Raw genomic sequence first — 14,300 nt, 5'->3', positions numbered from 1 at the left:
CGCTCAACGCGACGTGATAGGCACAACTCTGTTATTTTAATTTTAAAATACGAAAGTTATCGGTTATGGTGGAGGCGGATCTGCGCGAACTTCGAGTCACCAATTGGCGAGATCACACAGTTGGCACAGGATCGAGAAATGTGGCGCTGTCTTGTGTCGGGGGCCAAGTCTCGTTTTGGGTCGAATTTCGACTGGTAAGTTATAAAGTGCAACTTTGACCACCGAAAACTACTATTTAGTACGTTTACTGGCAATTGATTGCCTTCAATATTGTAGATTAGTTGTCTTGGTTTTATTTTTTCAGACTCACATCTTAAAATGTTGAGAGAGTTAAAATGAGCATTTTACTTATATAAAAGGGCAAAAATAATTGTAATTACCCCGCCGAGGGACAGTTACAACTATTGATAATAAGATTAATAAGTTTCGTTACAGTGAACTTGCACAGCTAAACATGAGCTCATGTAGTTAGTTATGGCGTAAGGGATCTATATTGAACCCGTTTATTTATGTAGCTAAGTTAATTTTTGCAAAAAAAAGACAATAGATTTAAGCGGCATTGAATACCGTAATAGTCATTTAAAAAAGATTATAAATTACAAATGATCTTTCATCGCAAGTGTGATGTAAAACATTATGTGTAGGAACAGTTTACAATATTCTTACCCCCGGAGTTAGGGAACTCCGGGGGTAAGAATATTGCGTCTGCGGCTGTCGTAAATTATAGACCTCGATTACAAAATCTCGCTTACCCCCCTCGTTGCATAATGTACTATAAATCTATTAATTTGTTCTCCTAAATTGAGGAATTGTTGAGCCCACTCTCCCCTCCTCCATGACACTGCACTCGAAACGCGGTCCTGCCTCTCTGCTCTCTCGTTGTCTCAGCCAGAAGTCTTCCAATTTGTGACCGTACTTACGCCCTATACACGATTGCGATTGCGACGTTCGCGACGACAACGTAAGGTCTATGTCTAAGTATTTAAATCAGTCACATTGACGAGAACACTCGTGTAGTGTTGTGTAACTTGTGTGTAAAAGGTGTGTTTCTTTAGACAACATTTTTATATAAACTATATCAAAACTACTTTTGAATATCGTTAACATAGGTAAATAGCCCAGTGAAATACGTTAAACAAAACATTATTTTTAATTTAAATCCAATGTGATACATTATTAATTAATACATAATATTTGCAATAAGCATACAAACTTTCAACCGGAGGTAGGTAAATAATTAAAAATACATATAGTTTATTTTATTTTAAAATCCAAATTTATTGTTGGTTGACAGTTACTAAACGCACTACAGAAATTAGCTATTAATTAAGTAAATACAGTACCGGCCAATAATACAGTGTGTAAATCCAATACGGGCAATATTTCTTAGGCCCTATGCTAACCACCGTTTAAATATTCGCCCGTATTGAATTTACGCACTGTAGATTGCATATTTTTAGTCATTTAATACAAATATATGATGAATACTGCAATAAAATACTGTGAATTGCAATAGGAGACTCAGCATATTATTAAAAATAATTATTAAAAAAATTAAGCAGGCTATACTTATATTTAAAAAAAACCTATGAAAAACCATTAGGTAAATGAGACAAAGGTCGCTACCTCTACAATATACTACTTGACTACCTAAAGTAGTGAGGTGGTACAAATATATAAAAAACAGGCCAAGTGAGAGTCAGACTCGCGCACGAAGGGTTCCGTACCATTACGCAAAAAACGGCAAAAAAATCACGTTTGTTGTATGGGAGCCCCCCTTAAATAGTTATTTTATTCTGCTTTTAGTATTTGTTGTTATAGCGGCCACAGAAATACATCATCTGTAAAAATTTCAACTGTCTACCTATCACGGTTCATGAGATACAGCCTGGTGACAGACGGACAGACAGACAGACAACGAAGTCTTAGTAATAGGGTCCCGTTTTTACCCTTTGGGTACGGAACCCTAAAGAGTTCTACCGTAAAAACATGGAGGTGATATATTATTGGCCGGTACTGTATTGTACAATTTGTACAGGGTGGGCCAGTGATAAACATTATAAAAAAATTAATAAATTCGCAACTTCTAACGAAAGTCTTTCAAAATTTACAAGCAAGACTGAAAGAGTGCCGCAACCGCTACGGACGACAGCTTGATGATTTAATTTTAAAACGTAAAATTTATTTCTTTATCCCAAATTATAATTATATTTTTTATTTAAAAACATAAAAATTGTTTATTTTTTTAATGCATTTATCACTGGCCCACCCTGTATATGTAATTCGCGCGCGCCATAGATACTCGTCGATACTTGCGGTGCGTAAAATGACTGAGGTAAGTAATAGGTACAAGTACATTTCAATGCAAGTGTGGAAAGTGTTATTTTTTACAACCACGTTTTTTAACACATTTGTGAAAAAATCACAATGAAACAAATATTGGATACCTGAGTATTACACTTACAGTTACGAATTTTCCTTTGAACTTGAATTAATGATATTGTACTTATATTTTATTTTATTCAGCACTACAAAACTACGTTCAGCGTTGATTTACATTGCAAAAATTAATCACCTTAACTCATTTCCTACAAAAACACTCATACAGTTGCAATTTGTTAGTTATTTTGTTACAAACTAAATTTTAAGTGAAAATAGCGGGCTCCGGTTTTACTTTTAGATTTTTAAGATTATTTCTGTTAACAACAGCCAACCTGGCAATGATTGTTCAATTCATCCAATTAATAAAAAAGTTTTTTAGTGAAATATCGTATTATAATATAACGTTTTATTTCTATAATAACAAATAAATATTTATTTTATATCGCGTAACAATACTTTTTGTACGTAATAAATGTCTAATGGCAAAATAAAAATATATAGTTTTTGAACATTCAAACTCTATGGTGTGGATTACGGTCAGAATTAAAATTAAAAAAGCTGAAATATTAAAAAGCACTAGTTCGCAAAAACCAACTTTGCGAACACTAAACAGCTACGTAAAGTAGGACTTTTTGAGAAAAAAATGTAATGTTAAAAAAACTAAGTTTTCTTTTTTTGTTACAATTGCAGATGTTTAAATACATATCATGGTTTCTAGCTACCGTAGCCATAAGCTATGGGGTGTTCCTAACTTACTACATCTACAAAGTACCTGATATGCCCCAACTGGACCAGGATCTGTGGTGGGGCAAAGCACCGAGGCCAAAGGAAGAGGACACCTCCATTAGACCATTTAAAATTGAATTTAATGACACGGTAAGAAGAAAAAAGTTTTTGTATAAGTTATCAGTTTAAATAAAGTTATCAATATTTTGAGATCGTGTAGTTAAAAAAATTCTTCAAATATTTTTAATCGAACCATTATCAAATTGAGCTAACTAGGCTTTGTTAGAAAAAAACTAAATTGACCATTTAAATCAGATGTTATGTGAAATTTATACCGCCATCAGTTTCAATATCAATGTTTCTTATTAAGGCTAGAACTATACATCTCGCGTTTTAAAGTATTGTTTATGCTCTTATGACGCGATGCCATTAAAAAAGGCGAGTCTATTTGGTATGAATAAAATTTCACAAACCCTGCCTTCAGCTGTTTTTAACCAGTTTTGTTTGTTTTATTTTTACTTACGGTTTGTGAACCTAAGCGACCTCTCAGAGGGTCGCGACCCACAGATTGAAAAACACTGATTTAACCTTTTCGACGCCGTGTCAAACACAAAAGCTGTAATCCAGACGCCGTCACCGAAGTGTCAAAATTGAAATTGAACTTTATGCATATGCATGTAGGTCTATGTTGCTCTGTGGTCTATGACCAATTAATCGGTCTTTGGCGTTGAACCTACGGTGCGTATATATCGGTCATAGGCGTCCAAAAGGTTAAAGAATGATGAATAAATTTATAAGACCATGTGACCATGTTGTTGTAATTTTACGAGTATTATCTGCCCTAGAATTATTTGCAGAAGTAACGTTTATTGATCAAAAATGTAAAATTATAAAAATACAGAAATGAGCAACGACAAGAAAACGACGCTAGAACAGGTTAGAGGTAGACGGGTTGGGTAGGGCTGCACCGTCATTGAAACCGAAGAAATGTTGGATAGATTTGAATCTGTGCCGTGTCCCACGGATACACATGCTTGTGGCTCGGATTATCGAAATCATAATTTTGGATCTTATGTTGTTGTTGTTACAATTGTTAGCTATTATATTAGGTATGTCTACATTTAAAAATTAATGACTTAATACAAAGATAGATATAACTCCGTAATAGATGGATACAGTCTAAGGAAAAAACGTGCCTCGAAAATCACGAAAATTTGATTCTCGATCAGAGGGCGCCACTAGTTTTGGCCTACTCTCGTATAGAGGGCGTTGACGGTTTCGTTTGTTATTTATAATTTTAACGCATATCAGTGAAAGAACATGGGTCAAAATCATATAAAAATAATTAATGCAAATAAAAAAATCATTTATCCATATTTAAATACATTTTAACGTATTTTTATAAATCTTAATTTTTAGTTTTAAAGTATGTCGATAGATGGCAGTGAATTTACAGCGGTTACAAAATTTACTATGACAGTACCGCTCTATCTTATTATATCCTATTTGACTTAATATAACTTAGGTGTTACTGTTTCAGGTGATTATTGATTTAAGACAGAGGATAAAATACAGGCGACCCCTAACACGGCCCTTAGACGGCATTCAATCTGAGTATGGAATAAATACCGTCTATTTAGAGAGTTTGCTAACTTACTGGGCAGAAAAATATGATTTTAAAAAGCGAGCGGAACTGTTGAACCGATTTCCACATTATAAAACCAAGATACAAGGTCTAGATATCCAATTTATACGAGTGAAGCCCTCAGTGAAGAATGCCAAAGTATTGCCTTTGCTCATGCTGCATGGTTGGCCCAGCTCCTCAAAGGAGTTTGACAAAATGATCCCAATATTGACTACACCTAAAGATGGATACAATTTTGTGTTCGAAGTGATTGCTGCCGATTTACCTGGATTCGGATTTTCTGAGGTCAGTGCCTATTAATAAATATTCATACTTAATAATACGAGTATTAAGGGTGAATTGCAAAATAAAATTACTTAACACTGTGATACAAAGATGAGACTTGTGCTGGCAATATAGCAATTTATATGTAGTTGTAGATTCAGAAAACACTCTTCTGCCAGCTTAAAAATATAGCATTACATATAGCATTTAAAGGATCTTAATGCCCGGCAGACGCACTTTCGGCCAGTTGCGAGATGACAAACGAGTGTTTTCACTCATCACTTTTATGAACGTGTGCCATAGGGCTTATACTTGAATCAGATGACGTAGTAGATCATACAGTCCTCGCCCGTACTATTAAGTGTCTGTGCGTTGCGTGACAATAAACTAGTTGAAGGTAACGCTACCTAGCCTAGCACTAAACTTGACACCCTTACAGATATCAGATATCCTACTTTTGGTAGCAAATGAGAACTTGGATTACTTTTAATACTACTAGAGTAGTAACAAAAGTATAAGTAGGTAGGTACTTTAGTAGAGGCGCTAAGTGACCCTAATAATTTAAAATGCTAAATAAAAATCAACTGATGAAAAATAAACTCGTTAACAATAGCAACCAACGGCCTTCCACTATAACCTAAGCCTGTCAAGGTTACTTTATTCAAAACACGGCGATAAACAAATGAACGAAATTATTTGACGTACCTATTATATGTGCCTGTGGTAGTACTTTGTGGCCCAGGCTAATTGCTGCCTCATTATCATACTTCTTAGTTTAATTAAATATGGCGTTATATAATATGTTGTCATCAATTGATTCCGATATGATTTAACAAACAACTTTATTATAACCTACCTTCTCCCCGCGACTTCGTCTGCGTGGGATACTGATGATGATGATTGATTATAACTATCTTATGTAGTTATGTCCTTCCTCGGGCCTCAAAACTTTTACCATACCTTTTATCATGACATCCTACTTGATTGTGCAAACTAAAAACACGTTTCTAATAGACATACAGATGATCAGATGAGGAAAACACGGTGGCTAAGAAAAACGTGCAGGTCTCGTGTGCATATAAAGCCTAATGTTAATATTAAGATAATTAAATATGCAAGAGAAAAACGGTAGGTACAAATACAGTGTTTCGTTTATCTTTCTGGTCCATCTTATCCACTTCACAGCGTGTTTAAGAAATTAAGAATACAAGAATAAGACCCAACATTACAATACGATTTTATACGTTTCTTGACGCGTTACAGGGCACGAGTAAACCAGGACTTAATCCAGTACAGATAGGCATATTGATGAGGAACCTGATGAAACGCCTTGGTTTTAACAAATTCTACGTCCACGCTGGTGACTGGGGCTCGCAGGCCGCCACGCACATGGTCACCGTATTCCCCGATGAAGTGATGGGGTAAGAGTACAATTAATCGAATAAATAGTAGTGGCTCTGTAAGAGGTAGATCTCGCGACTGAATCGACAATAAAAGCCATTCAATTATCGAACCTAGTGACAAAATTTCACGAGAATCGGTGGAGAAATACAATCTATAGACGAGAACAAGAGAAGCGAAAGATAGTACCTATTTAGTATAACCTAATGCTGCATGCACTGTTAACTGTTAAGCGTTAAAGATTTTATATCTTCTTCATGAATTTATAATGTAATAATAATAATATTTATCCTTGCTCTTGTCAATGCCTCCCTGAGTTGAGCTGAGCTCCAGTGGTATATCAAAAAGAAAGCTCCGAATAATCAAAATAATTGTGTTTAATAAGTGGTGAACGTTGTGGGTCACACATACTGTAAATAGTGTTAAAATACTTTATATTTAAGCCTTTCTTGTGTTTACCTAAATAAAAAATAAAAACAGCCGGACAGCCATACAATAGTTATTTACGATACAAGTGCGGAAAAGAGGAAATTCGAAACGAGTGGCGATAAATTACATATGGCCCTTTAAACTTTCGACATATGCACGAAAAGTGCTTTTTACGCACTAATGCGAAAAAGTAGCACCATATGTACTGTAAAACCATTTTTGCCCAAGCTGAGACGGAGACGCTCGTCGTGATTTATTTTTGCATTACAAATCAAATCAACATGCAATAATTTATTAAGTATATAAAATAAAACTTATTTCTCACTAGCTTTTGCCCGCCACTTCGTCTGCGTGGAATTAGTAATTTGGGTAGCTTATTTATTATCCAATCTATATTTTATGGATTTCCTATACAAATTTCCATATTTGAGAGACAACTATAACGCCTATCACAGAATATTTTTATGCCAAAAAACACTACACATACGAATACACGGGCAAATGATATTGTAAATTAAGTTTATTCTTGAGTAAAATTACAAACAAATTAATACGCTATTCTTTTATTTCCAGATTTCATACAAATATGCCATTATCAGCAAGCCTTAAAAGTGGTCTCAAGATCCTTTTAGGGTCACTGGCTCCCAGCTTAACCGGCGATCATTATTACCGCTTATATCCCTTATTGAGTCAGCTAATCTATCTTGTTAGAGAAAGTGGTTATTTCCATCTTATAGCAACTAAACCAGACACAATTGGTAAGCTTCACCGACACTAAAGATTCATTGTTTGTATTCGATGTGAAAAGTGCTCCGAATTTGACAGCTGGTTATCAAGAGTTGACGTTTGACAATTCAGTTACCACAAAATACGGCGTTACGCTAGTTACCGCTTACCGCATAATGCGTGGACCTGTACAGGGCCTTCTACATATTTGAAGCATGATTTTTTGTTACCCCCTTATTCATAAAACTTTACGAGCCTAAATTAGTTATATTATGTTTTATCCCCTTCTTTCAAATACATAATTCAAAATGACAGATAGAGACAAACGATTCATAGCTAATTCAGGCTTCTAATGCGTTTATGAATAACGACATTGTTCTTTACATATTTTTTTACAATCGGTTGTTTTTTAGCCAGGAATGGAGCCTTAATCCTGATTTCCAACACTTCATCGCATGACTATCGGCTGCATCCACATTCTAATCATTGCTTTGACATGCATTTCATCTGCCAAGTACGGATTTCGAGAATTTCTTCATATCGTTCCTATATACTCGTATAATCATCATCATTCATTCATTCGCTTGCCCTTGTCCTATTCACTTGGGGTCGGCGCAGCATGTCTTTTTCTTCCATACCTCTCTGTCACCCGTCATCTCATCATTCACTTGCGTTAGTTTCACACATTTTTCATTTTCCATCCACCTTTTCCTCGGTTTTCCTCTCCTCGTACCTCCCTCCACATTCATTCTTAATACCTTTCTCGTCACATGACTTTCATCCCTCCGCATCACATGCCCGTACCATGCTAGGCGATTTGCCCTTACTTTTTCTGTTATGGGTGCAACTTTCAGGCTTCCTCTTATATACTAATTCCTTATCCTATCCATTCTCGTCACGCCACACATCCACCTTAACATTCTCATCTCCGCTACATGCAATCTCTTTTCATCCGTCACCTTTAGGGCCCAACACTGATCCATACATGACGACAGGTCTTATAATCGTTTTATAAATTTTACCCTTCAACCGAAGGGGCATACGGGCGTCACAAATGGTTCCCGTAACCTGTCGCCATTTCATCCATCCTGTGCTAATCCGGTTTTTCACGTCACGGTCAATATCGCCATCGCACTGTACGAGCGAACCGAGGTACTTGAAGTCGGAGCAGACCGGCAATGTAACGCTATCGAGTTCTATACACTCGTATATACTCGTATATATAGGTATTTACTTAATAAATACACATATTCCAGGTGTCAGCTTAACAGATTCGCCAACCGGTTTGGCGGCTTTCCTGACGGAAAAAATGGCCGTAGGCACTAACAGGGATCAATTAGACACTATTCACGGAGGTCTGGAGAGCCTGCAACTGGATGACGTGTTAGATACAATAACTATTCAATGGGTAAATAATTGCGCTGTCACCTCTGTGAGAGTGTATGCCGAAGATTACTTTGCTAGTTCACCAGAGGTTTATGAATTGCACAGGTGAGTGCATATTAGAAAATCCGTATACAAAAGTCATTATCTTTACCAATGTAAGTAGGTATAGGTAAGTAATAATGACTAGTGGCTCTGTGAGCTCTACACTTCGTGAGTCTGTATTTTGATAACTGAATAAAGCGCGCGGTTGTTGTATGCGATAAACGCAGCGTTAAACGCATGCGTTAACGGAATGTATGAAAAATGACAATGCGCTTACCGCAGAAAACAATAATAGTAGGTATAGTGTCATTAGATTATCTATTGTTCCGTTGATCGCATGCGTTCAACGCTGCTTTTATCGCATAAAACAACCACGCGCTTAAACGTCGCTCCGTCATTTTGAAAAATTTCCAAAAACTTAATCGACAAAATAAATCAATATAATTTCAACAAAGTTTACTCATTGTCAGTTAACAATGTTGACGATGGTATGTAAATGATTTCTGCGCATCTCTTCGGGAAACAAACGTATTGAAGGTATCTATACTGTATATAATATGGTTATGTATTATTCATAAGTTTTATTATGAATCCACGATCCACGACCAAGACGTTCGCGCTTAGGTACCTACAGCATAATACTCAGTATTTAACTCTGTACACGCAGATAAGATCACAATTAATGATAATTAAAGTAATTTGATTATAATTTTAGAAGTAATACGGGACATAATCGCGTACAAACTTACGTTTGACGTTTCGAATGTGCGTTACGTTCGTGGTCACAGGCAGACTGGCGAGAAATCGTAACATTTTCTTGCTTATAATTATTTTAATTTTATCTGGCATTATAAAACCGTTTCAGGACTTGCTTGCTCTACTTTGCACTATCCACTTGTCACTTTTGTCTAATAGAACCGCGCCAATAATGTTGAACTTTGGTTGTTTCTTGAATATCCATGGAAAGCCGAAGGAAAATTAAGATTGCGGAGAAGCTTAATTTGAATCGTAATGTATGGCAATGGCAACACTCAGCTGAGTTTTACGGGTATTAAGTAATTGAGACTACCTATGTACTTAAATCGAGAACTTTTTAAATGACTGATTGGAAATAGCTTTAAGCCGGCAGGAAAAAGAAGCGTTCTTAGTCCACTAAACTCTACTAAACTCAAATGGACGTAGTTTAGCGAAAATGACATTTAAATGAATGACTTTTCTTTTTTAACAAAAAGTTCAAATTTGACTGGCAGATTTTTATAAGTCCCTAAGTTACATCCAAATTAACACCAGTCTATTATTTTTTCAGGATACCTACGAAGGTACCGACAGCCGCTATCAAGTTGAAGTACGAAATAATGTGGCAACCTGATTGGGTTCTCCGGGACAAATTCCCTAACCTAGTGCGGTCTATTACCTTAGATTTCGGAGGGCATTATGCCGCCCTAGAAGTGCCTAAAGAATTAGCGGATGACGTTTTTGCGGCTGGAGCCGAGTTCCAGAAATTTCATGAGGCTAATAGAAAAATGTAAATGAAGCAACGAAGTGCTCATAATAGGGAATATTACGCGAAACTCTGCGTAGGTGGCGCCGCTATCACAATCTGAAGGTCTATCGCGAAACAAGAAAATCTAAATTTCGTTATCTAACATATATGTCACTCTTGCATATTCGAGCGATAAAGAGGCAGATAGCGAAATTTCGGATTCGCGTTTTCCGGTAGATCCGCGGGAGTTATAGTTAATTTTTTACATATTATGTCACTAACTCATACGAACCAAGTAATCCCACCAAAAACATTTCATGTAAAGTGTTGCCAAGACTAGGCGCATAAAGCTTTTACACTCAAAAGCTATCAGATCCCGTAGTAGGTACCAAGACTTTTACTCTGTAAGTCCTAACTTTATTAGCTCTAACTGTATAAAGCCAACATCTTGGTCAAACGTACAGTACGGCTTGGCCGTTTCGTTGCAGTCATATAAACACTCACTCGGTGGACTTGTTGTACAAAGTAGTTACACAAGTCTTTCAAATTCTGAGTGTCATTAAGGGATTGTCCAATTTGTCCATTTGACAGCAACGAAACGGCCAAGCCGTACTGTACGTTTGACCAAGATGTTGGCTTTATACAGTTAGAGCTAATAAAGTTAGGACTTACAGAGTAAAAGTCTTGGTACCTACTACGGGATCTGATAGCTTTTGAGTGTAAAAGCTTTATGCGCCTAGTCTTGGCAACACTTTACATGAAATGTTTTTGGTGGGATTTCATTCATTTTTGTAAGAGTTGATTACCAGCTAGAAATAACTTATTCGTTTATAGAATCTACGATAATACAGGATCATATATAAGCAGGCATAATTCTAAAATATTTTAACATTAGATTTTATAAAAGTTACGTATTGCTAGCGCCATCTATGTAGAGCCTATATAAATTATAAGTCAGGAATTTTATGTATTATAAATTGTAAGTTTCTAGAAATTTTAAAGCATTATTATCATAATCGGAATTGTTTTTAATGACCTAAGCGTTAGTTAAGGTCTCCGATTCAGCTCACTCAACCGATTTTAGTGAATTTTGTGTGGGTACGTACGTGCTATCGCAGTGCTGTTGGAAAACGGCGGCTTTGTAGTACGACGATTCAAGTTTGATCCCCAGACATGTATTTTTTAAATTAAAATTTGAATTTAGCGAGTGCGAAGCGCGAGCTAAGCGTAGGTATTCGTTACAGTTGGGCAAAAATATTTTTTAGTCTCCGGCTGTTCTTCTGTATAAGTTGTACGTATTACTCAACTTATTTTCGGAAAATTTTGTGAGCAGAATTTATTTAAAAAATATTAAAATAGCTCACTTATCACACGCGAGTCAAGAGGTAAAGAAACCGGTATATAAATGAGCTCTCCGAATATGCATACATCTTACGGTCGCGTTACTCTGGTGTTTCGAGATCTCTACACGCATGCGAGTTTCTAAATCGTTGGGAACTGTTTGATGGTACTGTGACATCCGAAAACAAAAAGTCGTATGTGCCTGCAAACTTCCTATTATGATAAGACTACATATATTCACCTTTCGCTGAATACTGCACAAATAAATTGTGCAGCATAATACGCCAAATTTAATTTAATTAACAATATTTTGTTACGTCAGAATACGAGTCACATGAACGTCGTCAGTCGAGTATGTAATGTACTTTATAAAACAACTGATCATAGTCTGCTCACAAAATACACATAATGTTCCAAAATGGCTGTCACATATGGACGACAGATAGACGGAAGACCGGACGGACAGACGGACTAAACAAAACTGTAAGGTAAAAAACTGTAATAGATGTCATATATTAAAGAAAAAGTGACGAAGCCCTCCAGTGGTGAAGGCCGGATTCGAACCGGCGTCTTTAGCTATCGCGGCTAACGCCATGAACCCCTAGGCCACCCCGCCACGGCGGTGCCCGTCCGAATTTCTCGACTATATGCCATCTTAGTAAGACTAGGCGTCTTTGACCAGCTCTAAGGGCAAGCAGTGCGCGCTTGCACCTCCTAAACGAACTCCTTACGGATTTACGTTGTAGCGAGAGAGACTGGTGCTGCCATCTATGAACAAGTTTGGGAACAAATCAAATTATTTTATTAAATATTTTGATTTGTGTTTTTTTAAAGTAGTCACACTACTATATATAAATTAAAAACTGTAATAGATGTCATATATTAAAGAAAAAGTGACGAAGCCCTCCAGTGGTCAAGGCCGGATTCGAACCGGCGTCTTTAGCTATCGCGGCTAACGCCATGAACCCCTAGGCCACCCCGCCACGGCGGTGCCCGTCCGAATTTCTCGACTATATGCCATCTTAGTAAGACTAGGCGTCTTTGACCAGCTCTAAGGGCAAGCAGTGCGCGCTTGCACCTCCTAAACGAACTCCTTACGGATTTACGTTGTAGCGAGAGAGACTGGTGCTGCCATCTATGAACAAGTTTGGGAACAAATCAAATTATTTTATTAAATATTTTGATTTGTGTTTTTTTAAAGTAGTCACACTACTATATATAAATTAAAAACTGTAATAGATGTCATAATAAAAATAATTTGATTTGTTCCCAAACTTGTTCATAGATGGCAGCACCAGTCTCTCTCGCTACAACGTAAATCCGTAAGGAGTTCGTTTAGGAGGTGCAAGCGCGCACTGCTTGCCCTTAGAGCTGGTCAAAGACGCCTAGTCTTACTAAGATGGCATATAGTCGAGAAATTCGGACGGGCACCGCCGTGGCGGGGTGGCCTAGGGGTTCATGGCGTTAGCCGCGATAGCTAAAGACGCCGGTTCGAATCCGGCCTTCACCACTGGAGGGCTTCGTCACTTTTTCTTTAATATATGACATCTATTACAGTTTTTAATTTATATATAGTAGTGTGACTACTTTAAAAAAACACAAATCAAAATATTTAATAAAATAATTTGATTTGTTCCCAAACTTGTTCAAAACTGTAAGGATTCTGTTTTTGCCATTTTGGCTACTGAAGGCCGAATGCCCGGAGCGTATGACAGGTACACGCTACCCGCAACGTCTCCAAGTTTCTTCATGGCGAACGGTTTGGCCGAAGGACGAGCTCCGCGAAGATATTAAGGTCAGAAGTGACCAAGAGAGGCGCGCTTCTGTAGTGTTCAAACACAAAACTTTAGTACCTACAACTGTATGCATGCATGGTTCTTGCGACTTCCACAAACACCTACTTGCGAAGTGCTCGCCATCGGCCTTCGCGTTCAGACAATTTAACTGCTAATCAAGTTCGGTAAAATAATTTTAGTATCAATACAGTTTTGTTTTTTTTTTCTAATAGGCTACACTTATTTAGGCTTTGTTCGCGAGGTTGGTTCATCATCTTCCTCGCGTTATCCCGGCATTTTTAGCCACGCCACGGCTCATGGGAGCCTGGGGTCCGCTTGGCAAGTTGGCAACGAATATCAAGGCACAATTTTTTACGAAAGCGACTGCCATTATTAGGATTAGTCCCGTTTCCTCGCGATGTTTTCCTTTCCGGAAAAGCGACTGTTAAAACCTATCTTAACAAGGTACAATAAGTAGGTATTAGTCCATACAAATAATAAAGCAAATACCTAATACTTACCTAATCTAGATAGATTAAGTTTCTCAATTCTATGATATAATAATTAAACTAATTAAGGTGACATCTAGCGAAACTCTTGTGTACTTGCAGAAGTACTCTATGAGCTTAGTTTAGCTATGTCATTATATGTAATAGTTCATTACCAATCCGTAGTGTCATAGTGTGGCACAGCACTTAGC

At 37.0% G+C, this 14,300-nt stretch overlaps 2 protein-coding genes across 2 annotated transcripts in view; one reads left to right on the top strand and one right to left on the bottom strand.

Moving 5' to 3' along the window:
• LOC134744982 (endoribonuclease Dicer) overlaps window positions 1-14,300 on the bottom strand; it is a 95,343-nt gene that overhangs the window by 31,807 nt on the left and 49,236 nt on the right. The window lies entirely within an intron of this gene.
• LOC134744983 (juvenile hormone epoxide hydrolase-like) lies at window positions 937-10,544 on the top strand. The gene is made up of 7 exons (XM_063678938.1): window positions 937-1,041; window positions 3,073-3,258; window positions 4,649-5,038; window positions 6,281-6,438; window positions 7,421-7,605; window positions 8,830-9,064; window positions 10,308-10,544. The coding sequence occupies exons 2-7, from the start codon at window positions 3,073-3,075 to the stop codon at window positions 10,528-10,530; spliced, it is 1,377 nt and encodes a 458-aa protein (XP_063535008.1). The 5' UTR covers window positions 937-1,041; the 3' UTR covers window positions 10,531-10,544.

This window comes from Cydia strobilella, chromosome 10, assembly GCF_947568885.1.
Source record: "Cydia strobilella chromosome 10, ilCydStro3.1, whole genome shotgun sequence".
Lineage (NCBI taxonomy): Eukaryota > Metazoa > Arthropoda > Insecta > Lepidoptera > Tortricidae > Cydia > Cydia strobilella.
The sequence above is the reverse complement of the archived record's forward strand: the minus strand, read 5'-3'. Positions and strand labels throughout refer to the sequence as shown.